General features: G+C 46.6%; 1 protein-coding gene across 1 annotated transcript in view; it reads left to right on the forward strand.

Annotated features, from left to right (window-relative positions):
* The window catches only part of SHC3 (SHC adaptor protein 3), a 507698-nt gene that overhangs the window by 151399 nt on the left and 328954 nt on the right, over window positions 1-27345 (forward strand). Inside the window, exon 2 of the mRNA XM_069625657.1 lies at window positions 9659-9729. Within this exon, the coding sequence (XP_069481758.1) occupies window positions 9659-9729 (71 nt within the window). The remainder of the gene's footprint in view (window positions 1-9658; window positions 9730-27345) is intronic.

The following is a 27345-nucleotide window of genomic DNA, read 5'->3' on the forward strand; positions in this document are numbered from 1 at the left end:
ATTGCAAATCGAACAGCACATACATTGTACTGTTCCGGGAAGCCAACCATAACCTATCCTCACAAACATAGCCCTATATTTACGGGCACAATCCCAACCTCCATCAACATTCTGATGTGCACACCTCGTCAACATATTCAGCCACCTCCTGCTTTGATAGATTGCAATGCCTCATATGCTCCTTCTCCCCATGTACATTTCTCAACCCTACAACCACTAGTATCTCCAAATAGGCCTGACACCACTCTGCAGCCACACACCCAAAGGCTCATTTAGACCATACCGTAAACATTAAATTCCCCATCCACCTCTTAGGAGCACTTCCCCCACCCTCAAACCTGCATGGAAAAGACCCAACTTTCCAGCCATACAACGACAGGCACATGTTCCCCTCCCAACAACACCATCACATTTTTGAGGGGTACATGGGAAAAGAGAAACTGAGTGGGAGAGGAAAGAATTGAGAGGTCTAAGAAAAGAGTGCGGAAAGGAAGGAAAGGATGGGAAATGAAGGAGAGCATGCTATCTTTCTATCTTTGGGACGGTCAGATGTGGGCTCTAATACGGTCTCCCCTGCTTGACCAGCATTGTAGTACCTTGCACTAATTGCATGTGCTTCTCTTTACTTATCTATCAAATGTGGGCAAGCTTAGAAATAAAATGAACACTAATATAAAACACATTGGTGAATTGAAGATGTTGGCTAACAGAGTGAGGAGGTTTAAACTAAAGACTTTGGAACACAAGGATATGAATTATAATTCCTCAATCCCACTTGACCAAAATAATGTGTCCTTAAGCACATCACTGTAGCTCCCTCTATCCCACTTTCCGTGTCTTCCAAACCTCGGAGTACCTAGAAATAAACTGAAAAACAATATAATATGCTACATAAAATTTACAAGATTGGATTATAGTGGAAGTGGCAATGATGCAACCTAGATTGTCTCCAGGGGCAGAACAGGAGTTGGCAGTCCTTACAATTGGTGCCAGTTCACATGGAGAAGTTTGGAGAAGTGAGCTAAGTGAGCCTGCAAAGAATAAGAGGGTTGGATGGGAGGGTGGTAAGGGTGTCAGAATGTTTTGCAGTCGTAGATGAGAATTCGTATTGGCAGATATAGGAAAAGAGAGAGGAAGGAGGGGCCTTCATGACTTACAGTTCGGAGGAGAGTTTGTGGGGGTGCAAACAAAAAGGTGTAATGTGATTGGTGAGTTAGGGTGATTTGGCAGCCTTAAGAGAAACGGTTTGAGAGAGCAAGGCATTCTTATAGATAAGGAGAACATTGAGTTAAGATCTTTACACCACTTTACATCACTTGCAAATGTGAACTGCATGTTCTTTTTGAGAAGACAGATCTGAGGAGTGATCCAACAATTGGAGGCAAGTGGTAGAAGGGGGGAAGTTACGAGGCAGATACATGACTTCAACAGGGGAGCAGAGGGCCAGGTTAACGTCAGAGAAGGCTTGCTCAGTAGAGGATGCCCGAGAGGAGCTGGGGAGAGAACAGTGGACCTGACTTCAGTCAGGTAGGGAGCTGAGAAGTAAGGTTTAAATTTACGTTTGGCGATGGCATGGATGGGGGGGAGTGGGAACATAGCCATACTGCAGAAGGGTAATGGTTAATTGAGAGATTAGATGGGGGAAGAGAGGAGGGAAGGGAGGAGGGAAGGGATACACAATCAAGAGAGTAATATGAGTTGGGAGTGAGTGCGTAGATTATGAAGTGAGGTAAGGGAGTTGTCAGAGAGGTTGGAGTCATGCTCTGATTGGTGGATAGGAGATACTGTGGGGAGCTTGAAGTCTATTATTAGTGCTATTGGGGCGTTTGTGGGAATGAAGTCAAGAAAGAGATTGAGATAAGAGATTAAACGTGGGGAGGGTCCGGTGGCGGAGATAACATGCGTATTCTGAAAATGGTAAAATGTCGGATGTTGGAAGGGGCAATAATGATTGTCTTTGTGGAGAAATGGGCCAACCAAACTTCCTCTTTTATAAGTGCAGTACATGTGCAAAAAGGTAGCAGAGTCAGTTTGGGAAATAGCAGGGGAAGCAGAGTTGTGAGGCATGAGCCATGTCTCAGTAATGCCTATGGCAGTAAGAGGGGGGTTGTGATCAGTGATGAAGGTGGTTTTATTACATCTAGATTGATCATTCCAGAGCCCGAATGCAGTGGAAGTGTAAAAAGGCGGGGAAGGGGTGTGTACTGGAGGGCACAACACAAGGAACACTGATATTAGAGAAAGATGGTCCGCCTGGAAGTCTTCTCTGGGTGTGACTAGATGCAGGAACGTGATAGAAAGTGCGGGAGAATGAGGAGACGACATATGGGTTGGTCAAAGATGGGGGAGTACAATGGGAGTAAGGGAAAGTCTATGAGAGTGAATAGCAGCAGCAGGTGGAGTGTAAGATGCATTGTGGAAGGAGGCGTAGGCGGTAGAAAGCTGTAGAAGAATGTGGTGTGGCAAAGTAGTGTTGTGTGGCATAAAGGTGGCATGTTAGGGCAGAGAGTGAAGTATCAGTGGGTATAGGAGGAGTAAGAGTATCCATCCCGAGGCACCACAGGACCATAGCGACCTTGATAGAGGATCATAGGTTAGACAGGGTCATGGATGACCAAAATAAAGATGATCAGATAACACAGGAACATAGGCGACCCGACCCCAATGCAGATTATTAGTGAACACAGGGCCCCAGGCAATCAAAATGCAGTTTATCAGTGAACAAAGGGCCATACGTGATGAAGATGAGGAATATCAGTTAACATAGGGCCACAGGTGACACAAATGCAGTGTGTTGGCCGACATAAGGCCATAAGCAAACAAAATAAAGCAAATAAGTTAACACAGATCTATGGGTGCGCACAGGGCTCTAGGTGACTACGATGCAAAATAGCAGGCTGGTGTCGGGTAGCCAGAGAGCATGTCAAAGTAATGATACACTGGGATGCGGGGGCAGGGACGCCATATGAGCGGTAGCAATCACCTACTCACTCTAGTTTATAGAGGTCCAGCTCTCCAGGATCAGTGGAGCTGACGATTTAGCACCAAACAGAACTTTCCCTTCATGTGGACGGCCTTTGTTGTGGATGCCGGGTGATGGGAGCCCTAGGGCCAGGGATTAAAAATGGTACGCGACCTCCCTAGGGCTATGGGGAGATTGCCTGGGCTGGTGATGGCAGCAGGCAGGGACAAGGCCAGGCATGATTCACCAGTGAAACACATCTCAGTGGTCTGGGCTTTTTTACAGTGGGATGTGGATAAAAGAGAGGAATTATATTGAAATTAAGAAATATGCCAGTGTACATGCACAAAACATACAACAATGCGATTTGAGGCATTGGAGCATAAATATCATCAACATTTTGGGACAATATGGATGGTGCGGCAACTTGCATTTCTCATCTATCAAACTGATTTAGTATTTTGCTGAGTTAAATTACCCAGTGAATGTGTGTCTATTATCATTTCTTTTAGCAATACAGCATTCACTCAGCCTGTGGTGTACTGCCACTCATACATCTAATGCACTACATAGCTAATGTACAATAAGGCTTCTGTATATTTGTTAAAGTGTGTGTGTGTGTGTGTGTGTGTGTGTGTGTGTGGGTGTGTATAGGAAGGAAAGGGATGGTGGAGGACTGTGTGTTTAGCGGAGTGCCTCTTTGAAAGTCTTGATCCTTAACATCTGTGCAGGGCTGACCCTGCCATTGCTCCTCAGGTCTTGGATGGTTGCATGTAAGTAAAGGCAGGTTTCCAACCATCGTACAGCCTTCTCGAAATACAGAGCACAGACTTAAAAAGTGTACAATTTCAGTGGATGGGGAACTATGTCTGCGTACCTCTTCGAGGTGTATACAAAAAAGGTTGGGCATGAGGGTAGTCCTACAAAAATCGCATGTTTGGGCAAGAACAGTGGCATTTTATCTCTAAGTTACAAATGGACGACACATTGCACAACCTCTGCCTTTACTAACTACTGCACGAGTGAATGTCCAAAGAGGACAGATGCCACCTCTACCCTTCTGTTCAGAGTAAGAGAAAAATGGCCATCTGGCCCTTACTACACATGTCACCGGGAGCTAGAGCAGTGGTGTGATGTGATGTAGTGCCTGACTAGACAGATCTTGGATCTTATCTCGTTGCTGTAAATATTCTCCAAATGTAGCAGAGGTTCTTGAGAAAGAGTCTTCAAGCAAAACGTTGCCCAAATGTTCATGCACCTTTCTTTAGAACCGGGATGGTCGCTGATCCTTATGTTATTCTGGGGGTAGGCCATCAGTCATCCCTTTCCCATAAGGCCATCATTAAAACACGTATGCACCATTATGCATGTTGTAGAGCATCAGGGTCAATCACTTCCCCACAGTCAATAAAACATCAAAACACAGTTTATGACTGCGCGCATCGCCGCTGTGTTTTAGGACAAACTCCTCCTCACATGTGCCATAAGAGAAATATAGATATCATTCTTTTACACTGTCAGGTGTTAAGGTTAGTATGACCCTTTCTTTATGTGATATACAGCACAGAGCAGATCACCATCCATGACTTGCAAACCAATGTATATGGGATATGCACTATGAGCGTGCCCAGATCCTGGATATATTTATTTCAGGGCTCTATGGAAAGCATAAGTGCAAACTCCCCCACCCCCCACACACACTTTGTAAATTGTCTTTGTGAACAGAGGTGGGCAAATGAGCACAGCACAAAATCATATCGATGTGTTTAAATGTGTAGCTTTTCTGGAGTTTATGAAATACGTAAAGAAAGAGCATTGGCAACTCTGAGCACAGTTACCGGGAGCTACATCCTTTTCTAAAGGAACATTTCATACTAAATGCACCTTATTCTTATGGCATTTATTGATCGCAGACCTGGCTTCGAGGAGCGCTTTTCAGAGGTAACAACAGAACAGATATACAGCGGGGGGTCGGGGGAGGGGGATACAGAGAGAGACTCACTTCCTTAACTATTAAACAGATTTCCTATATCGGCCTCCTAATCTTCCTCACTTCCATTTCAATCCAAGCTTCCAGTTCATTCCCCGCACCCCTGCTTTCCTTACTGGTATTTTCCTCATCTTAATTCCGTTGGCCTTCTCTTGGGACATTACTCCTGATTCAGCCCTTCATTTGAACTGGGCTGGGGGCTGAGCTAGCACAGATCTGCCAGTGACGATAGGATGTGAAGCGGCAAGACACAAGACAGACCTTATGTTGCTCAATCTGGCTTCCTCAAAGCTCTAAATATATCAGGCTGTGAGTCTTTGTTCTTTGGCTTCTTTCTAATGAATTCCCTGGCACCACAAATTCAAACACCATTCCTCCTATACACGGCCCTTAACTTGGGGCCACAGGAACATTTGCTGCGAAATCCTGGATTGCTGAGGGTTCCAAGTATGTTCTCAAAGTGTATGATGAGGCGTGTCATACCAGGGCAGTCCAGGTATTCCAATGAAGCCTATTGTGCCTTAATACACCATTTGTGGAATGTATTGTCTGTATTAATGAGATGCCATCTTCATCTGAATTCCTTTCGAAAATTGTTTAAAACCCACTTTTTTTCTCTAGCGTTTGGCTTTAGATTTAGCGTCATAATTTAACTCCTGCACAAAGCTTTAAAAAAAAAAGCGTAGGCAGATATCTGTACTTAGTAAGGGGCAAGAGTACCTGCACATTGTTATTGGACTGCCCATCCAATGCCCTTGTCCCAACACTCGTACGTTCACTGTTAGCATGCTTCTGTTTACCATCCGGCAGCGGCAGCTCCACCCCCTTTAGGCCATGGGACGGTGCATCCTGCTCTGTGGGGAACTAGAAGGAACCCACATTGCATCTTTTATCTGCCTAGCTCCTCATTTCATCACAAAGGACCCCATGCTGGGTTTCAGCATCATTCTGAAACTGAAGTTATGAATCTGCGTAAATATCAGGTGGGTTGAGGCTGGTAGTGTCCGGATAATTTTATTTTAGCCTATGGCTGTGTGCAGTGCTTGGGAAGAGTTGGAGGCTTGTAAGAGACATTGGAATAGACCTCTGGGAGAAACAAAAAAGAATTTTGGCTCCTGCCCTAATCACTGAATGAGCACCTGACAAACACTGCTCTGTTACAGCTGGCCATTGAGCACAGCACATAATAAAGAGAGGGTTGAGGTGGGTCTAAGCCTGCCAACCCCCAGGACAGGTGAATTTAGTGCCTGGCGTCCTCATATCCGAAGCAGCCACATCTCTGAACCAAAGGTTCTTGTCCATCATAAACCTTAGCATGTAACTCATGGTAATGTGTGGAGTCTTCATTCTGCCCTACTTTCCTCATTGGCCAATTCTCTCGTTTCTGGAGCTTATGTGGTACAATGATTGTATTTGAAAGAGAGAGAGAGAGAGAGAGAGAGAGCGAGTAAGAGACAGATTGACAGTGGCAATGTAAGAAAGTATAAGAGGCCAGTAGTATGACTGCAGTATGGTCACCGGGCTGCTCTTGTAATGCCTTCTGCCCTCTTCCCCTGAATAATTGACTCCCCTCTAAGATCTCCTCCCACCTTACACTCACACACAAATACCCCACAGACGGCCACCACATCAACACTAATTGAACTTTGTGACCAAGCCCTCCGTTTTAGTCCGGCAACACCCCTTCACATCAGTGGGTAGCCACAGCTGAAGCACTTCAACTTATCAGATGTTGGGTTGTCCCCTTTGGATAACATATCCCAGTGCCTCTGCCAAACCCATAGATTCCGATGTTGGTGAGGGAGTTCTCGCAGTGGTTGCGGCTGGTCTGATCAGAAGTGTGCTTGCAGGTGTGGCCTTAGCGAGCGCTTAACTGGGGCGGTGCAGCTTCCTGGGGACTACGCAGGGCCGCCCGCTGACTCTTGCAGGAGGAATGAGTTGCTGGAAGGGTGCTTAGTCCCTGCATTGGCAACAGCACCCTCCACGGTCTGACTCCTGAGCATTACCTCTCACCCTCCAACCCACAGCAATATCCCCATAGCTAAAAACTCAGACTTCTTGAAGCCCACGACAAGAGGTCGCCAACAATGTTGGAAGAGGCTTCAGAGCCATAATGGGCTCTTGAAAGCCATTTATAAGCCATTAGGTACAGTGGAGAGATCTGTGGCCGTATTGAAGAAAAGGTGAAGTTTGTTACAACGGAGCTGCAAAAGAAAAGTGAACAGATTTCTGCAACGGAGCATACGACGATTAGTGAAACAGAGGCAGATATTGGTTACTTTTGTGGTGCTACTAGAGTCTAAAGTAGGAGAAAGCCAAAACCTGAGATGTGCTATGCACATTTGAGTCCTTGGATTTTCTCCTCTAGATTAAATGACCAAAGTGCTGCAATAGGTCTCCTGTCCTAGGCTCAGTATGCGGGGAGGGCACACTGCGGAGTCCCACAGGATCCCCAATGTACCTCCTCCGGGGCCTTCATTCTGAAGTGCAGGGTGGTATCCATTAAAGCCACCACCTTGTTGGCCACCCGCCCAGCAAGGGACTTCATTATTGTCACATCAGAAACATGACAGACCGGGGATGAGAAACCGATATCCTGTCCCAGCACCGGGAGGTAACTGCAGAAGTACAGAAACGAATGCACATGACCAGAGGGATGGCTCCCCAACAAGAATACATCTATTTCATAACCCACTGAAGGATGTTCGGCCCTTCCCTATCACTGCTATCCTTGGGCCTGCTTTAGGTGTACCTATGTCAGACAATAACTATCCTTTCATAGCACCACACGGGTGTGAATAGGAAGACTGGGAAGTCACGTTTTTGAAGAGAGGTATGGGCGGCGTGCAAAGAGCTTTGGCAAAGGAGAAAAAGGGGCCATTTGGAGCAGAGAAGAGGGGAGTGGAGGAGCAGAGTATAGGGGAGAGCAGGTAATATATTAGAGGAGTCAGAGGAGGTGGAAAAGAAGCTAGTGGTTGGAGGGAGAGAAGGATTGAAGAAGGACATAACATCAGAAGAGTTGTGGAAGGATGAAAGGTGGAGAGGATTGGAGCGTGAATTACCACCGGAAGAGAAGGAAGAAAGTGAAGAATTGTTGGAGATTGGGAACGGTATTGGAGGAGGTGTGGAACTTAAGGAGGAGGTGGGGGAGCTGTTGGAGAGGGTGAAGTTGCGGCCCCTGACAACACCCAATTGACGTCCCTGGGCCAGTTGTAAATAGGCCCTCACCTGTGATCTCCGGAGCATGTCATCTTCCCTTCTGGATGCCAGATACAGTATTTATTTTTATCTTATTTATTTTTTACATTTATAAAGCGCACATGCAGCCCGGGGTAATCGAGGCGCTCTTACAGACAGTGGCGACTTAGTTGCATGAATCTTACAGAGCGTTATTGCATATTGAGACAGCACAGAGTTCAAGGTTCAGACAAACAGCCAGGTTTTGAGTGCTTTACGAAAAGCAAGGTGTGGTGGTTCTGCTCTGAGGGTGAGTGGCAGGGAGTTCCATTGCATAGCCGCAATGAATGGGAAGCTTGCCCCGCTTGCTCTGGCTCGTTTGACTCTCGGAACTATGAGCCAGTTTTCAGTAGGGTGTATAGGTAGTAATGCCCTATTTTTTTATCTCCATTTTAGACACATCTTACATTTTTGTTGCGTCATCAAAAAACAATGCCCAGGATAGTTTACGTAACAAAGACTTGATGCTAAACAGCCAACCCACCGTAAAGTGAGCATGTACAGAAAGCATGTTCTGAATTAATTCTTTAGTTAAGCCACCATGTGTACCAGTCCATACGATGCCCATATACATATATGGTATCAGTTGAGTACGCCAAAGAAGTTTCCAGATGTAAAGAACATACTGGCGTTGGCGTGGGATATGGATTTCCAGAGCATCATTTAATGATCATTTGGAACTGCTTTGCTCAATACCAGCACAATATTTTATTACAATATACACTCGTAAAAACGTGATACATTCAAATGATATACCCTGTGAAATGTAATAGGTGTGGAACTTCAGAATACCAACACAATTAAGTGAAATGTGTAAGACTTTGGATTAAGGTGTACCACTAAACATGCATACTATTGATTAAAATGGTTTATCCAGTGATCTTGATTTTATTTGGTACATAAATGAACACATCTAACACATTTCCACCTCTTAATTTCATAACAATAATGGATTGGTGAAGTTATTATTCTAACAATGAGGAGAAGAGTCGATAAGCTCTTTGTTTATGAAACGGTGTTTTACAAGTTGCCAAAAAGCAATTACTGAGAAATGGAGCATGGCTGGAAAAAAACAGAAAGTTTGGAGAGGGTTGGGGTCTTTTCTGCAGGATGAAGGAAACACTGAGCAAATAAACTTATTTTAATACTTAAAGAATACTCTTAGCTCTGTACTGTTCTTTTTATTCCTGATTATGTGTAATAGTTACTTGATGTGGTTTAATGACTTTTATATGTGCTCGAAAAGTAAAAGGTTACACCATCTACACAGTTATCCTTAGACAGGTCACATCCATAGGCCTCTGTTCCTACAGCAGACGCTACCCAGCCAGAGCCCACAGACTGGGAAAGTCCCTGTTGTGAAGTTTCTGCAGACTGAGAACCAGTTCCCAGAGCAATATAGCACCTCAATGAACGCAGCCTTGTATGTGCTTCAGCTGTCTGTAATGCAGCTTTTGTTTTTCTTGCAGTATTTGGGATGCATAGAAGTTTTACGCTCAATGAGATCGCTTGACTTCAATACAAGAACACAGATTACAAGGTGAGAGATTTTGATAGAGTCATTTATTTGCTTGGTAACATTAATGTGTACTTCTGTGAACCTCCAAAATATGAGTTGTTGGTCTTCAAAATAAACAGAAAAAATGACGGGCGGGCTAAGTGGGAAACACTATTTAGAGATTACAATATGGAAATTGCTGATGATTAAAAACAATTGGTAATTAAAATTAACGAGCAGGTAAAATGTGTATATTAAGTTTGGGCACCTTGATGGCCCGCAAAATGTATACTTTCTGGAACAATATAAAATGCTTATTTTCCCTGGTTCTCTCCTATTCCCAACACCTGTGCAGTCCTGCTATGAGTGGGGCTATTTACGTGGGTGACCTCCAGAGGTCCAGGGTAGGGCCTGAGCAGGCAGAGTCCACCCAAAATCTGAAATACCCACACTGCAGCGCTGTGTGGGCATTTACAGAAATGAATGTCACTGCGGTGGGCCCAACTACATTAGCTTCAAGCCCCACTTGTTAGACAATCCTGGCTACGCCTCTGGTGACCTCCACACATCCTTTGTCTGTTTTCTCTTGGCTTCTTTCAATCTCGCAACGTTGGATAGCTTCTGACATTGCAGAACAGTTTCAACCCAGGGATTGCTTTCTGGCAGCTGTTTAAAGGTAGTTGACTGAGCCTGCATTACTTTCCAGCAGCCATCTTGGTCTGAGAGTGAAGAGAACAACTCTGGGGTCAATGGATTTGTAACTTCTCTATTTAACAGTGAGTTGGAATTCCCGGGTCTGGTAACATGTGAAACTGTTTCAAACATGTCTTTCTTAAAAACATGCCCGAATTTGGCTGATTTCCAAAAAGGTGAAAATGTAAAAAAAGAAATACAAAAAAGAAGGGTAGGGTACCGGTGTACAGGGGGAGGTTGGCGGAATGGCCAAAAAATGCAAAATGATTGCAATATTTTTGAAGTAGGAGTTGTGATAAAACACTGCTTTCACACTGATACCAAGACCCTGAGAACCGACTGTACTTTCCCACTTTAGGATTTCTTTTTGTATTTTTAGGGTGCTTGATTGGGAGGTTGCCTCTTGGTAATCTCTCGATAACAGAGATTCAAGAATCTTTGTACACTTTCAAATTAACTTCCCACAATGCCACCTGGTCTAGAAGTGTTGTCCAGAGCGGTGTCCAGTCATTTGGTCGAAAATAAAAGATCGAATGACCATTTGGTCGAATACCAATTGGTCGGAAAAAAAAAGGTCGAATTTTTTTTATTTATTTATTTATATATTTTTTCGTTTTGGTTGGTAAAAAAAAAATAAAGAAAAAGGGGGCTGGGGGGGGGGGGCGGAACCCCCACCATAAAAAAAAAAACTAACAAAAATTGACAATTTTTTCGACCATTTGGCATTCGACCAAATGGCATTCGATCATTTGGTTTTCGACCAAATGACTGGTAACCGTCAAGAGCAACATTCTCTACTTCTGCTAGAATATCACCTAAGACTATGGTTCTGTCTAGCAGGACTCTGCTTTTCTTTAACCGCCCGTCTGCCTGTCTCACATCCAGTAAACCTTTAGCCTCGTTTTCTGACCTGGACAGCTTGTACTTCAAAGTGTCAGAAGGAAACTGACCTGCTTAGTCAGGACGACTATTGTATTTAGTAGGACGTTAATGACCACTTGCTTTGCCAAGCCTGGGTGCATGTTATAGTAAACCTCTGGCATTTCACTTGGAGGATCTGTTGTATATGTTGCCTCCTGATAAAAAATCTGCAACAGAGGATTTAGAATGTCACTAAACATTTGCAAGGCATCTCACTGAAAGTCATACTGGTGAGTTGCTTTCGATAATAGAACATTGGGTAGTGCTTATTGAATGAAATTCAACACTGTGGTCTTGTGCTTGCTTTTGCAGACCCGAGATATAGCTATGTATTCTCCAGAAACATGGCAGCAACTTCTCTGACATACTATGGCAGGAAGTACGTAATAATAATCAATATTTGATGGATTCTCTACTAATGGCTCGCTGATACTATTCCAGGTCACCCTAGCATCGATCCGTCACCCTATATGTCTCATTTGTATAGCCATGATAACAGCTTATCACCCATCTAAAGCACACCAAATTACTTCTAATTGCTAATGCTCTGACATCTTCCTCCTACTGTATCCTCCACTTTCCCGCTCAATCATTGACCTTTCATTCCCATGCCCCTCCAGTTCCTGTAGATTTACCCCAAGCATGGACACTTGTGATGTCAGATCAAGATGGTCTATCTTATATTTACAGCCAAAATTATTTATTTTTAAACACGCCCCAAACAGACACTCATAAATCATAACATGTTTAGTTCCATCCCAATGGAACTCTATTACAGCAGGTATAAAGTTGAACGTTTAGAGATGCCACTTAATAGATAGGTAAATACTTTCACCATATTTAACACAGTACGGGATATTGAAAAATGGGTGCCGAGTACACAATATTCCTATGTGTGAGAGAGAATGCTTAATTCTCGATATTTTTCAAAAACCTCAATGCCTCTACAGCTTGAACCTCCCTCTAGCAAATATTTTCAATATTATTTGCTTATATCAAACTCCTTCCAATAATCCAGAAGCTCATATACATCCTACCGACAGACCCACATAGAGATGCAGTGATAACAACATTTAGACCTGACACTTTCTATCAAGATTGCCAAAGCTCTTCAGTGTCTTCTGACTACCCGACACCAAACCAGCCTCTATAAGGCAATGACTCGTTGCAAGACTTACTCTCTATCCCAACACAATCAGCTGTCAAAACACTCCAGCCCCACAATCTTCCCAGAGGACCGTGGAGGCCCCCAACTCGTGTCAGAATGCAGGCTTTCCTCATGATTGTGTTAAAAGACTAACTGAATATGGTATTTGATACAAACGTACCACACCGGCCTCCACAAGTGAAAGGATGAACGCATGACAGGTCATGCCTCCTCCCTACCGGCCTTGTAGTGGCACAAGCGCGATATGTGGATGATTGTCCCACCACTGACCAGCCTGACATATACCGATCTTCAACATGACTTCACCTACCATGGCTGGCACTATCCCATCTCCTCCTGCCTTCCTGAGAGTGCTCTATGGGTGTCTCTTTTTTTGCTCCCTTCCTTTTAGTTCCACTGACCCCTGCCTCAATTAGCACACTGTACCATTCAGACCTTGAAGACTGCATTGTGTGTGGGTCGGGGTGAACATCTGTAATGCATGTCTCTCGGAAGAAGCTACAAATCAGGTCCCCAGAAAGACAGATAAGAAAATAAGGAATCCCAGAATGGGCTAGTTAAGATGCAATGAATCCCAGAATGGGCTAGTTAAGATGCAATGGGCCTCATTACAAATCAGGCGGTCCGGAAATAACGGTGGCGGTAAACCCGCCGCCACCGTTGTTTCTGGACCGCCTGATCCTGACTCCTGCAGGCGATAGGTGATGTTCCCGCCAGGTTTGACCTGGCGGGTTTAACACCGCCCGTCTGCAGGCGGACGAGGAAACACCGGCAGCATTACGAGATGCTGCCGGTGTTTCCATGATCCCCATTCCCATTGAGTCCCACAGGTCCCACAGGACTCAATGGGAATGGGGATTAACACCATTCTGCCTCCGTGATTCCCGGGAAACCGGGGTTGTAATGCCCTGGTAATTCCGGGAATCACGGAGGCGGAATGGTAATATGAGTCTGGCGGTAACCAGGCGGTTTTACCACCTCGGTTACCGCCGGACTCGTAATGAGGCCCAATATTTTTCAATTGCTTAATTTCATCTTTGCCTCAGCAAGTGGTCAAGACCATGAAAGGTTGCAAATAAATTACTTTGTTAGATTAATTAAGGTGTTTTCTTTTAGATCAACTCTTTATTCTACCCTTGGATAACATGGTAAAAGCAAACTGAACTGACGTATATTATAGGGTGAAAAGAAAACCCTGATCCATCGACTTTTGAGAAAATACTATTGCTAATAGTGTTTGACTCAATCGATGGATCTGGCTCTAAGGCTCGAATACGATGGTCTGGCAGAGCCCCTCACCCCAAACTGGAAATGTGAGGGCTCATACTTCAAACGGTTCAAAAGTTATTACGTGTAGAAAATCAAGTTGTTGTCAACCTGAGCCCATTTTATCATATCGAAAAAGGTTCTTCCTTTAAACATGTGCATTGAATGGATTTGCGCAAAACAAAGCGTTGCAGACCTTGCTTTTTTAGTTAGGTATAAATTTATACAAAAGTGGGGGACCCCGCACCCAAAAAACATTTATGTAGCTCCCATGGTGCATTGCAGCGCTGAGGTTTAAAAAAAATGAAATAGCCCCTATTTTTATGCTCGATGCAAACGATTTCTGCACCAATCCGACCGGAAGGCAAAAAAGGAACATGCTCAAAATTATATTTGGAGGAGGGAAAGGTGAGATTTCACATCAGGGTATATGTAGTTGGGGAGTGTGAAAGAGGACCAAACGGTGAGTTTTGCACTTTGGGGCGGGCTGGAGATTCCATTTTGAGTCACATCATTTTCATTTTACTGCAGGAATCTCGTACGATTACTCAGTGAAAATCGCAAAGCTGGCCTGTGCGTAGAGCGCCGCAAGGGGGGGGGGGGTATTTAAGGGGCAGGGAATGTTCGAGAGCAGGAGATCGTTAAGGGCAAGTCTTTTTGTCAGGGTGTCCTGCTATCGAGCGTTCCCTACCTCAGGGCCTGTTAGGTTAGCGAGGTGAGCAGGGAGGGCTAGTGAAGGAGGTGGTGGGGTGTTGTGTGGGTGGTGTAGCGTAGGTAGGTAGCGGGTAGTTTAAAAAAAAAAAAGCTAGATGTAGGTCAGTGCGTATAGCGGGGGTACCGTAGATAAGGTACCCCCCCTTGGCTTACCTGGAGCGAGGGCTGGGGCGTTGCTGCTTTGGGGTGGCAGGCCTCTGCCGTGGGTTGTAGTGCGGCGGCGGCATGTGTGAGGGTGGGGGGAAGGCGGCTGCGGGCCGGCGAGCGCGTGAGCTGGTGCGGCCGGCGCTTGCTGGGAGCGGTGCTTGCTGGGAGCGGCTTCAGTCAGGAGGGGCCGGGCGGTGCAAGGCGCTGCCTTAAAGGGGCCACGTTGTGAAGTAGGCTGTCAGCCACACGCGAGTGCGGTGTGACAGGGGAGCCGGTAGGGGGTGGTCGCGGTTGTTGGCGGGGGGGCATACCTGCCGCTCCGAGCCTGAGCGGCGGGCAGGAGAAAGGGGGGGCAGTTTAGGGGTATGGTTTTATAAAAAAAAAAAAGAACATAGATAAATCATAATAAATAAAAGAGGTGCATAGAGGGAGTAGTAGGGAGTGGTTGGCCCAATTATATATATTATAATAAATAAATAAATAGTAAAAACAAACGTGTGGCGGTTAGCGGCATTTGTGTTGCCTGGGCCTTCGCCGGCACCTGATGCTGTGGGGGCGTTTGGGCGGCATAAGGGGCTCTAGGAGGCAGGGCGGGTTGGGGGAAAGGAGGTGGCAGTACAGGAGGGGAGGTTTGGGGGGGTTCATACATAGGGTGGGGGGCGAGATTGGCCCTCCCCCGGTTTTGATATTATCAGTTAGCGAAAGGGGGGCTGCAGTGGGTTGGGAGTGGGGAGGGATCAGCTAGCGGGCAGGGCTAGGTGAGCCACTGCCTGAGAGGAACATCAAGGGTAAAGGCCAATGCCTATGGCAGTGTGATCGGAGGAGGGGGGTGGATAATGTTAAGTAAGTAGGGCTTGTGGGCTAGTTGGGTTATTGAGGGGGTGCAAGGGAGCCAGGGGGCATATGCCAGGGTGGGGGGCCACCACCTGAGGAGGGCCACAGGGTCACCTTGGGGTGGGTGTTTAGGGGGTCAGTACAGCCACGGCTGATCCATGAGTCTGTAGGGGGTTTGGCGAATGCCATCATCCCTGGGGGTAAGGGGAGGGGCTAGGAAAGCCCCCCTTACAACGGGAGCAGAAGGGAATTGCACGTCCCTGGGACCGACAGCTTGGTGTAGGGAAATGGCTGGAACGCTGTCACCGGCACTGGGAGTGGGGAGAGATTTTGGACGGCTCCCCCCCATCAGCAGTTTGGAGTTTGCAGTGAACGGGGAGAGATATGGACGGTCCCTCTCCCAGCGGCAGAGCAGCGGCGGTGGGGTTGTAGGCTTCGCGCTACGGCACTGCAGCGGCGGTGGGGTGTACGCTTCATGCTGCAACGTTCTTGGAAAAAGAGGTGAGCGGAATTTGGACTGAAGGTGCAGTGGTATTTGGGAAGGGTAAGGTGGGGGGTGTGAAGGTGATGCAGAAGGTTTATTGGTGGTTAAAGGATGTGATTAAAGAAATCTGATACGCATTAAATGAATAAATTAAATAAAGGGTGATTATGCAGGAAGAATGGATATCCCAGGAGGAACAGGATTGGGGGTAATACCAACAAGAAATGGGTTGGAGCACTGGAGGGACAAGATGGGTATTTTGAAAGGGACGATGAGTACGGAAAGTGGAGCGGCAGAACGTGCCGGCGGGAGGCGGATAGGATGCCATGCATCTTGTATAGCGTGCTCGTACCCAAATGCGAGCGGGAGTACAATAGGGGCAGCAGTGCTTGGTTGAGGCAAAGCTAGAGCAAGGGAGCTTGGTGTAATGTGCAAGGAGGAAGGGGATTTTTTTTTAAGGTTCAGATACACCGCTTAGGGTCTGGTAGGAAGGGGGACGGGGCATAGGATACAGGGAAAGGGGGCGGGCCCGGTACCCGTGAGACTCTGAGGGTAGCAAGTCAGTACAGTATACTGATGGTTAGCAGGGGAGAGCGTGAGGGATAGTTGAAGGGAAGAGGATGGTTTTGGGGCTGCTTCGAACTCTGGGACGGGGGTGGCACAGCAAGTTTGAGGGGGCAAGGAGGTCATCCCAGAGGGAGCTAACTGCAGAGGGGGGGCGCACTACCCCCCATATCTGCCTGGCGAAGAGTATGACCATCGGAAATTGGCCGTGACTGAGTGGAGGGCTCAAGATGGAGGGAAGACGAGGATAAGTTGGAGTTTCTATTTTTAAGTGAATATAGGGTGCCTGAGGGTAGGATAAAGGGTGATCGGTTAAGTGAGAGAAGAGAGTAGGGGCTCAAGGGAAATTGGGGTTCAGCCTACCTTGGCATGAGGTGTAAGACGGCGCAGAATAAGGCAGGGATGGAGTGGTTGTATGGCCCTTCTGGGGCCTTGTGGTTTAGGAGCTCGGCGGAAGGGTAGGATGGCAGGTACCCCTTTTACTGCCTCAGTGCCGACTGTCACACGGGACAGGGCTGGGGGGAGGGGCAAGAGGAAGGATGAAGCCGGCAATTTTTCTGGGTGGGAAGGGTTGCTGCGGGGGGGGGGAGCGGTGGCCGGGTGGAAAGGGTTCCTATATGAAGGAATAGGCTAAAACATTGGTGCATTGGTAGAACATCCGACTACGGTGCAGGTGATTGTGAGCTCAAGAGTGCTATCGGAATTTAATTAATTTCTTGAACATTATCGGGGCAAGAAGTAGGTGGGTTTGCGTGAACGGCATCAAAGTAATAAGTTATCGTACGATGTTAGTTTGTGGGCTTCAGGGGAAGTGGGTGGGGGTGTCAGCGGAGTTTGGTGACAGTTAAGTTGGGTGAATACAGATCAGCAAAAAGTTTTAGATTAATGGAGTAACTGGCAGGGTCTAAGTCTGGGAGAAACTGTCAGTATAAGGGGGGAAGTTTGAAGGAGGTTAAGGAGAGTGGAATGGGAGGAGATGAACATTGGGCAGTAGGGAGTTATACTTTTCAACAGGGACGGGACATGGAAATAATAACAGGGGAGAAGTTAAAAGAAAGAAAGGAAGGGAAGTGAGGATCTACAAAATTAAACTGGCTAAACGGTTTTGAGCAAAAGGGGTATAACTGGTTTCGTGTGCAGATTGAGGAGCAGAGTTAGAGCAACACGCAAGGGTAAGGGGTGAAAGTGGGCAGTGATGCTAAGTGAAGTAGCAGGGGGGGTGGTTGGAACGGCATGTGCACAGATGGCCCCTGGTGCAGTGGGGGAACGAGTCGGAAATGGAACTGCATGGATGGGGGTACACGGATGGCCCCTGGTGCACCGGGGGGAATGGCATTGAGATGGAAGTGCATGAACGGGGGTACACAGACGGCCCCTGGTGCAGTGGGGGGAGCGAGTTTGAGATGGAACTGCAGGGCGGGGGGTACACAGATGGGCCCCGGTGCAGTGGGGAACGGCATTGAGATGGAACTGCATGGACGGGGGTACACGGACGGCCCCTGGTGCGGTGGGGGAAGCATCAATGATAATGGAACATTGGCAAGGATGAACATGGAACTGCTTGGACGGAGGGCGCAGGTACGGCCCCCGGTGCAGTAGGGGAAACATCAATGATAATGGAATATTTGAAAGGATGAACGTGGAACTGCATGGACGGAGGGAGCGGGTACGGCCCCCGGTGCAGTGGGGGGAAACATCAATGATAATGGGACATTTGCAAGGGTGAACATGGAAATGCATGGACGGAGGGATTGGGTACGGCCCCCGGTGCAGTGGGGAGCAAGAAGGAAGGTTGCAGGGTAAGAGCGGGGAGCAGTTGGTATGGTCGTGGCGGGAGCAGGGAGTCCCCATGCAAGGGTGGATAGCCATGAGATGCTGTTCAATATGCCAGCCTCATATAGGAGGAGGTTGGGCTTGGGTTATGGTTACAGGTTATTACATGGACTGGCAGAGGAGAGGAGAATGTTTGTGGTTTAAGTGAGGAACATTGGGAAGAAAAGGTTTAGTGCAGCATTAGTTGGGGGTACCAGATGGGAGAGCATATGAGGGACAGAGGAGGCCAGGGCGCTGTATGCATGAATACTTAATGCTGGTATACCACATAGGTTAGGGCTTTAGTGGGTTAGGAAATTAAATAAATAAGAGGAATAATGACAGGGGGAACATCAGAAGATTTTCAGGTTTTCAGAAAAAAATAGTGGGGGGCAGCAGTGGGCAGGTGGTGTCGGAGTGCGGTGGGCCGGTGGTGTCAGAGTGCAGTGAGTAGGGGGGCATGGGGTATAAGGGCAAGAGGGTGTTTCAGAAGAAACTAATAAGGAATAAGAAAATAATTACATAAATGGGGGAAATAGGAAAGAAGGGTCAAAGGAGTCTAGGTTGACAAGGACCTGTTAGGGCTCTGCGGAAGTGTTGGCGGGGAGGAACATGTTGGCGGGTTTTCGAAGTAAATTTGAGGGCGTTGGGGAAGAAGAAAGAAAAATAAAAAAAGGGGGGTGGGTGTAGCAGGTTGGGGGGAGAGTTTGGGCGTGGTGGGATGAACAAAGTTGGTGGCGTAGGGTCCAAAAAGGGGGGGGATGCATAATAAGGGTGCTGGTACAGATTGACGAAGGTTTAATTAAGGAGTTTTGGGGCATGGAAGTGGTCATGAATATAATAATTAGTATGGAACTCTTAAATAAGGGGGAAAAAGAAAGTATGTGGCTGCTAGGGGAAGGGAGGTGCATTGGTGCTCGGTTTAGGAAACAAAACATGGGGCAGACACATAAAGGAGACCAGGCTTTCGGTATCTGGTCAGGGGAGATTTTGGATACCAGGATAAGTGGTAAGGGGTTTGGGGTTGGAGAGTATGAGCAGTAAAGGGAAAGGTACGGGCTGAGGGATTGGCCAGAAAGGAGAGGTAGTGAGCGCAGAAGAGGAGAAAGGTTTCTGTAGGGCATGGAATTATTGGGGGCAACAGGAATTCTTTGAGGTTTACAGTGTCAGGTCTTAGATATGAGGGAGGATTAGCAGCGGAGTGCAGTAAGGTGGATTGATTTCGATTGCGCATGGTGTTGATCTTGTCTTTTCTTTCACAGATGCAGCTGGAGAGATGTTTTGAAGACGATTATAAGGACCGGTCAATGTATGCAGGGTGTCTGTTAATGTAGGAGTATAAAGTTTAGGGCAGTTGAGTACAGTGTTTTCTCCCAAGAGAATGTTTTGAGGGTGAGGATTAAGGAGATGAGGGCTATTAGGGGGATGTAGAGAAGTGAGTTGGCCATGGCGAGTTTTGGAGCATAAGGAGATTGTATATGAGAACTTTGAAGTTTTCCGGGAAGATGGGGGTTCACCTGTCGGTTTTTGGTAATAGCTACTACCTGTTGGATTTGCGTTGTTGTTACAGGACATGTTGAAGAGTTGGAGGTAGTATGCTATACAGGGGTGGGGCAGAAAAGAACACCTCAGGGGAGGGTTTTTCCTGGTGGCCGGGGGGCATGGCCCCTTTGGATGAGGGGGGAGGCAAGCAATGGGGGGAATAAGGCGGGTATAGGATGGGGGTGGTGCCGTTTGCACGAATGGGCTACCCCGGGGGTGCAGAGAGGGGAGCAGGTCTTGAAGATGGAGGGGCATGGCCCCGGGGAGATGATGCCAAAAAGCGGGAATGAAGGTTTGAGTAGATGGTAAGGGGATGGTAAGGGCCTGGGGATAGGTAGGGAGGTAGTTGGGGTTAATTATTTATTTATTGTTTGAAGCATAAAGAGTTATTTATTTATTTAATGTTTGGCTAATTGTTAAAGTGGTTAATGTTAGTCTGTGAGGCCAGGGGCCAGGTTAGCGTTTGTTTGTGAGCTTTGGCCTGTCACATTAAAGCGACCTTTTCCACTTTGAAGCGAGTCTGGGTTTTTGTGCACTAAGCCCAAAGAGACGATCAGAAAGAAAAGTGCATCACAGGAACGAGCGGGGGAAATGGGATAATGGTAGAGGGTCATGTGGGTTTTCGCAGTGGGGGGAATATGGTGGGCCCTAAAATGAAGGAGGGGTGCACATGTAGAGTGGCGGTGGGAATGAGGAAGACTTTTCAACTTTCGAGCGTTAGCCGATCACTGTGTTAATGGGAAAATGCTGCGTTGCCACAGAAATCATTCTTATGGGGACAGTGGCCTCTCCCAAAGGAACCAAAATATTACTGATGAGGGAGATATGAGTCATGGTATTTTATCATAATCAATATAGAGTGGACAGGGGCGGCGGCCCTGGCAAGTGGGCCTTTGATAAGATATAGCCTAAGCATACCCTTGAAATTCAGTGAAACAACTTTAAGTTCAGACATATTTAAGATAAACCAATTTATCACAGCAAAACCCAAGAAATTTGGCGGGTGTGGGAAATGGCAACAACCTCAACTAAGAGTCCCCTCCTGTTGCCATGAACACATACATGAGACCACAGTAGGGATTAACAAAGACATCTAAAATGACACCATAGATGACATCTAGGGGCAGGTGACTCGTCACTGCCCACACCCACCAAGTGTCATCGATTTTGCTGCAGGAAATTACCATACATGTGCCTTAAAAAATACCTTTTTTTCAAACTTTGGCTTTTGCAAACATTCTTTTGCTAACACCTTTTGACTCGTTTGATGGATCTGGTTGGAATGTTCCAAAGTAATTGCCTGATATAGACCCCCTCAAATTTGAAAATTTGGAGAAATTGGTCCACTGTTTTTTAGAGTAAATGGCGCAAATTGGTCAGTTGCCACAACTGAAGGCCATGGCCAGTGGGCCATGATATATTACTACTACAGGTGGGGTAAAATATGAACAAAAACAGAGACAGTTAAGGTGAAGCAATGTATTGCAAAAAACCCCCCAAAAAAATGAAATTTCGGGCTGTTGCAAGCGACGCCAACCTTAACTCGGATTCCCCCATTGCTCAGCCCATGAGCACATAGATGATATCACAGATGGCATCAACAGGACATTGGATATGACATCGTAGATTACATCATGGGGGGAACTCCAAAGTAAGATTCCGTCACTTGCAACACCTGGCGAATTTCATGCGCTTTGTTGCAAGAAGTTGTTTCCCTCTTACCTAAAGTTTTTAAAATTAATATATATATATATATGCATATATGTGTCACTTGTCCCCTCAGTCCTCCACATGCATCCAGCCCGCTATTTCCTACTTGCCGAAAGCCAATAATCACTTGTCTATTGCTAATGGAGAGTGCACATTTTGAGGCCTGCTCTCATGATATAGCACTTTCTATAGGCCACAGTCATTCTCCAACGACTTGCCACTTTAATAATGGGAAGCAACCACCAGACAAGCAAAGCATTCATCTGCAACCATTTAACTAGTTTGAACATTAAAAGAAAGATATACTGAAAAGGAATGATTTTAACTTTTTTGTCATGTTGCTGTTCTTGGGAGTGAAAGAATATCAACTTTAAAAAACTGTCAAGACCTGTTAACCCATCTCTAGGCAGTCTTTAATTTGTCACTAAGCCAACAAGACTGCAAAAAAGGATGCAGCCCAAGGATTCGCATCACAAAGTTAATTCGGGAGTATGTACAGTGTTGGACAGCTCAAACAATAACAAAAGTCTTCGTAGCTCAAAAGCAGTTTCAAAAGTCTGTCTGGTTCCACCATGGTCTTAGTCTGTTGTCCATTAAATGGTGTTTTGGTGGGGCAGTGCCTTTCCTGTGATTTCACTGGGTGTATCGCATTTCCTAGATGTTGCGAGTTCTCTTGTTGCAGCTCTAGGTTCTCTTTGAAAAGGTTCAACGACATCTCCTAGAGGTCAGATATGCCAGGAGTGCTTCCCTGTGTTCGACTGGGTTCTGGATCACCTCCCTGGCTTAGGGTACCAAACTTACAACCCTGTTGCTCTCCTCCTCATGGAGCAAACGCTTGGTCATGTTTATGAGTCTTTTGGTAAACCTTGTCTTTGGCCCTCGAGCTGACTGTCATCAGACCTCCTTGGCATTCCTCAAGGTGCTCCTTCCTCCTTCCACTTCTCACAGACAACAAATAAACAGTTCTTTTAGTTGCTGCTTGCTACTCTCCCTATGCCTTTGAAGCAGTGGTCGAAGTGAGCGTGAGCGGTCGGGAGCGGTGCTCCTCTACTTTATTAAATTAAGTTTTACAGCTCCTATACTTTTATTTTAAAAAGAAACCGTTCCGGAATGGTTTCGTTTTAAAATAACTGTGTAGGAAGAGGTTGGAACTTGCACTTTCAGTGCACTACACCCAACATTCCCTTGAACAGCAGGCAAATGTGTTTGGGGGTTTGTATTGTGTGTGGGAGGGGGTAGGACGATGGGTTTATGATGAGCGGGGCAGGCTAGCAGGGCACATAGTTCCACTACTTCTTTTTTGCAACTTCTTTAAGTCCCCTCTGTAACTTTAACTCCCCCTTCACCTCTAACTTCTCCTGCATCTCACCTCCTTTTGCACCTCCAATGCCATTGCCCCCCCACTATCTACTACGCTGTTCCATACTCCTACAGTACTCTTCTCTGTGTGAGTATTTATATAATTTCCCTTCCCTTCAGTTGGGCGTTCTGTAAGGACCTGCAACGGAGTGTGATCATTTTCCCTATTCAGGAATTGCCTGCTTCTTGCACCCATTTGTGGCTTTCCTCCCAATGCGGACCAAACCTAAAAGGCTGGTACGCCTTCTTGGATCTGCCAGAGTTGCACATGTGCCCTGGCATGCACGCCCCAGGCCCCACGTGTGGGGGGACAGGACTTCCATCTGCTCCAAACCCTGCTGCTCTTTTTCTGCGGTAGCAGCAAGCATGTCTCTGAATGATTCTACACTGGGGAGTTTCTGAATGTCATCCAAATGGGTCAGACACCGTTGGTCAGGGCTCACTGAGGCTGCAGATTTCCTTGCAATATTCTGAGTCTGATTTCTTAAAGGGGTAGTAGCCGCTACATGAGCCAGGAGGTGGTACCCTGTCTCAGGTTATCTGTGGGGCAGGGGGTCAGAGGGGGTCGGGGTGCCAGGAAATCCTTTTCCCGTAGTGGGGGGTGGGGCGCAGCCCCCTGAATTGCCTCCGCAAACAGCCAAAGGACAAAGCTGAAGATCTTACTGCAAATTGTACAGGTCATATGGATCCCCACTTATTTTCTTATATTGGTAACAGTGGAATCAATTTACTCCCACTAGAGATTCCCAGTAAGAGCCATATGGTTTATCCTTATTCTTTATCACTCTAAAATCACAGAAAAAAAAGCAGAATGCGCTTTTACTGCGCATTCGGCAGTTAAACAAATGCTGAAATCCATTGTACCGAACAAGGGGGATGAGGACTGCGGGGCTGTCCCCCTCTCCCCTTGAATGGAACCGGGCGTACAATAAAGTTTGAACAAAATGAAAAAAAAGGGGTCCCACTTTGGGGAGAGGGAACTGGTGCTGCAGGGAGAGGGGAGGCTCGAGAGACCGGAGATAAGGTAAGTGAGATGCCGGTAAGAATTGGTGGATAAAGGGGTAGCGGGTATGGGCGATGCAGGAAAGAGTGATCTATGTGATCACTGTGTGACAATTTTCAAATTCGACATTTTCGGACACAAAATTACAGGGGTGCGCAGTGATAACATATTCCTTATTCCACATCATGTTTTAAAGTCAACTGAGTGAGATGTCCATTGGACTTGAAAGCTTAAACATTGTACTATCTTGAGATGTTTATGTTTATGGTTTTGTAAAGTGCAGGTATACACTACAGTACATACATACCTACACTATGTTGTTTCATCAACCTCAATTTGAAAGTGGCACATTTGTTCGACCTAATTTTGGTTGTTGCATTTTTCGTCTTTTAAGGGCGAGTCCCCCTCAAACCACTCTTTCTGCCGCCCTTTCCACCCAGTCTCACTTCTCCTACGCTTTCATAACCCCTCTGTAAAATATATATATTACTGCCACAACCAAATTTAGATTGACCAAAGTTATCAGGTATTGTCTGCTTCTTGCACCCATACAGAATCTCTGGCCTCACCAAGAAGAGAGCCCACATCCAAGTTTGCATCTCTGCGGCATCTTACAACTCGGCCGAACTCTTCAAAATCTGCATGGAGCTGGCCAATCCTGCTGCAGTCTCTACCTCTCCTGTTCCCTCATAGCCCTTCTGTATGGCCTTGGCTTATTATTTCATCACTAAAACCCAGGACGTGTCCATCCTCTCTTCCTCTCCCTCCTCCTCCTCCACTCCTGGCCCACCTGTGGCCGTCTCTCCTCCTCCCTTCTCTTCCTTTCCCTTGTTCACCCCTGACGACATTTCTAGACAAGTCTGATCCATGAAAGTCTCATCAAAACAGGTTCTCCCCTGTTCGTCCAGAACCATCAAGGACCACATTGACACCCTTGCTCCAGCCTTGGCTGATTTCTGCAATCACTCATTTGACTCTGGAACCTTCCCCTCCACCCTTAAGAACTCCCTTGTGCACCCCCTCATAAAGAAGCCCTCTGGCGATCCTTCCTCTCCACCTAACTATAACCCAATCTCCATCACTCCTTTCCTGGGCAAACTCTTGGAAAAGATGGCCATATTCCAGCTTAATATGTACACAAAATCCGTTGGTTGTCTTCATGACCACCAGTCTGGCTTCAGAGCTGACATAAGCACGGCATCTGCTCTCCTGAACATCCGTGAAGACCTGCTCTCTAACCTTGATTCTAACCTTCCTTCTGTCCTCATTCTCCTCTATCTTTCTTCTGCTTTTGATACAGTCAACCATGCCATCCTGCTCAATCGCCTCTGTGATAACCTGGCTGACATCCTTTCTCACTGACCGACCCTCTCAGGTCCAACGGGGGTCTTTCCTCTTTTCTATCTCTCTTTATACTGGTGGTGTTCCCCAGGGCTCTAACCTTTCTCCCTGGCTTTTCAACCAATACCTGGCACCTCTTGCCCACCGGATCACTGCTCTCTGCTCTAACTTTTAGTGTTATGCGGATGACGCCCAGCTCTCTTTCGGGCTCCCCTTGGCCACCTCTTCTCTTCCTCTCATTCCAGATTGTCTGGCTGCAATTCAGGAATGGTGTGCCGCCAGTCATTTCTGCCTCAATGCCAGTAGGACTGAGATCCTTCTCATCAGTATACCAGCTCCCTTCTTTCCTTTCTCTCTCTGGCCGCCCACTCTGGACCCTCTTCCTGCTCCTTCCTGTGAGGCTAAGAACCTTGGGGTCATCTTTGACTCCATCCTCTCCTTCTCTCCTCACATCTCTGACGTCTCTAAGATGTCAAACTATCAGCTGCACCTCCTCAGAGGTATTGTTCCTTTCCCCACTTCCCCCAGAAGCTCACTGTCTCCAGAGCTCTAAGCTGGACTACTGCAACAGCCTCTTTCTAAATCTTCCTGCCTCTGCTCTCTGACCTCTACAACTTATCCAGAACAGGACTGCAATTCTTGTCCTTGGCCTCAAGCCCAGGGATCGTATCTCTCCAGCTCTGAAACCTCTTTGTTGGCTCCCATTGGTGGCAAGGATCAAGTTCAAGACCCTCTGCATTGTTCACAATGCTTTCTGGGGCCTCGGACTGCACTATCTCCAGCTCTCTCTTCCTAAACATCTCCCTTCTCGAGCTCTCTGCTCATCCACCTCCAACTGTCTGAGGGTCAGTTGCTTTAACAAGCAGAGAGTTGGGGGCAGTTCTTTGGCTAGGGCCTCCCTCTCGAACAGCCTTCCTGCCTCTCTCAAATTTGAGCAGATCCACCTCTGGTTCCGGAAGCAACTTACTTCTGCTTTCTCTCTTCCTCTGCCATGCTGATGTCCTGACTGCTCTGCGCACTGGTCACCTGGTTACCCTCTGAACTTGAGCCCAGGCTCCTGCATGTCCAGTTGCATTGCGCACTGCCTCCCGGCTCCCCCAGCGTTTGTGGTCTGTATCTGCAACCCTACAGTCCCTTCTCACTGCACTTATGAGCCACCCTTTGGCTGCCCTTTTGAGTTACCTGCACTTAGCCACCCATGGCTGCAATCTTTGAGTTACCTGCACTTCTCCACCCCGCCTCGGCACTTCTCCCCTTCCACTTCCCTGCAATTGCGCAATCTCATTGACACAAGGCCTAGTCAGATCGTTGTTTTGTCCTCCCCCTGTTTCCCTCTCCTTGTCGCGCCTAGAATCACTTGTGTGCAGGCGCGTTATAAATGCCATATCATATCATATCATATTATATCAGGTACAAACATTTAAAAACAATCCACAGTTTAACTTGTAGCCAATGCAGCGAGGCCAAACCCGGCGTAATATGGTCAAACCTTTGTAACCGAATAAAGAGTCATTCTGATTTCTCTGTTGTCAGAGCATATGTCTGTTAGAGATTCCCAGATAAATGTGGTTTTCAAAGTCTAGTCTTCTGGAAATGAATGTGTTAATTAGCATTATTCATTGTGCGAAGGACAATAAAGGCGGCAAAGTTGCATTCTGTTGAGATGAAAAAACAAGTTTTCTAAACGGTTTCTACCTATTGAGAGAGGGAGAGAAAGATCAGAATCTATGATATTATTCACTGAGGCAACTTAATTGCAGCAAGGGTCAAAACTATTAGGCTGCTAGATGGAGCTGCAAGGCTTTGCAGCAGCATTGACCATCATCACCTCGGTTTTTGAGGAATTTATCATAAGGCAGTTTTGGTCCATCCCTCAGCATCTTAGAAGTGAGATCTTGATTAACTGAAGGTTTTAGTAAAATGTGAGTATGATCAGTGTAGTTAGAAAACGATCAACCACTATTGCATATTAAATCAGCCAAAGGCATAATGCACGGGTTTAAAAAAAGAGGAGATAAATCCGAGTCCTGGGGAACACTGCCTAGCAAGAGCTTTTGATTGGATACACAAGACACCATTTCCACTGAATTGAGAAAGTAG

Source organism: Ambystoma mexicanum, chromosome 6p (assembly GCF_040938575.1).
Source record: "Ambystoma mexicanum isolate Mex_15411 chromosome 6p, UKY_AmexF1_1, whole genome shotgun sequence".
Taxonomy (NCBI): Eukaryota; Metazoa; Chordata; class Amphibia; order Caudata; family Ambystomatidae; genus Ambystoma; species Ambystoma mexicanum.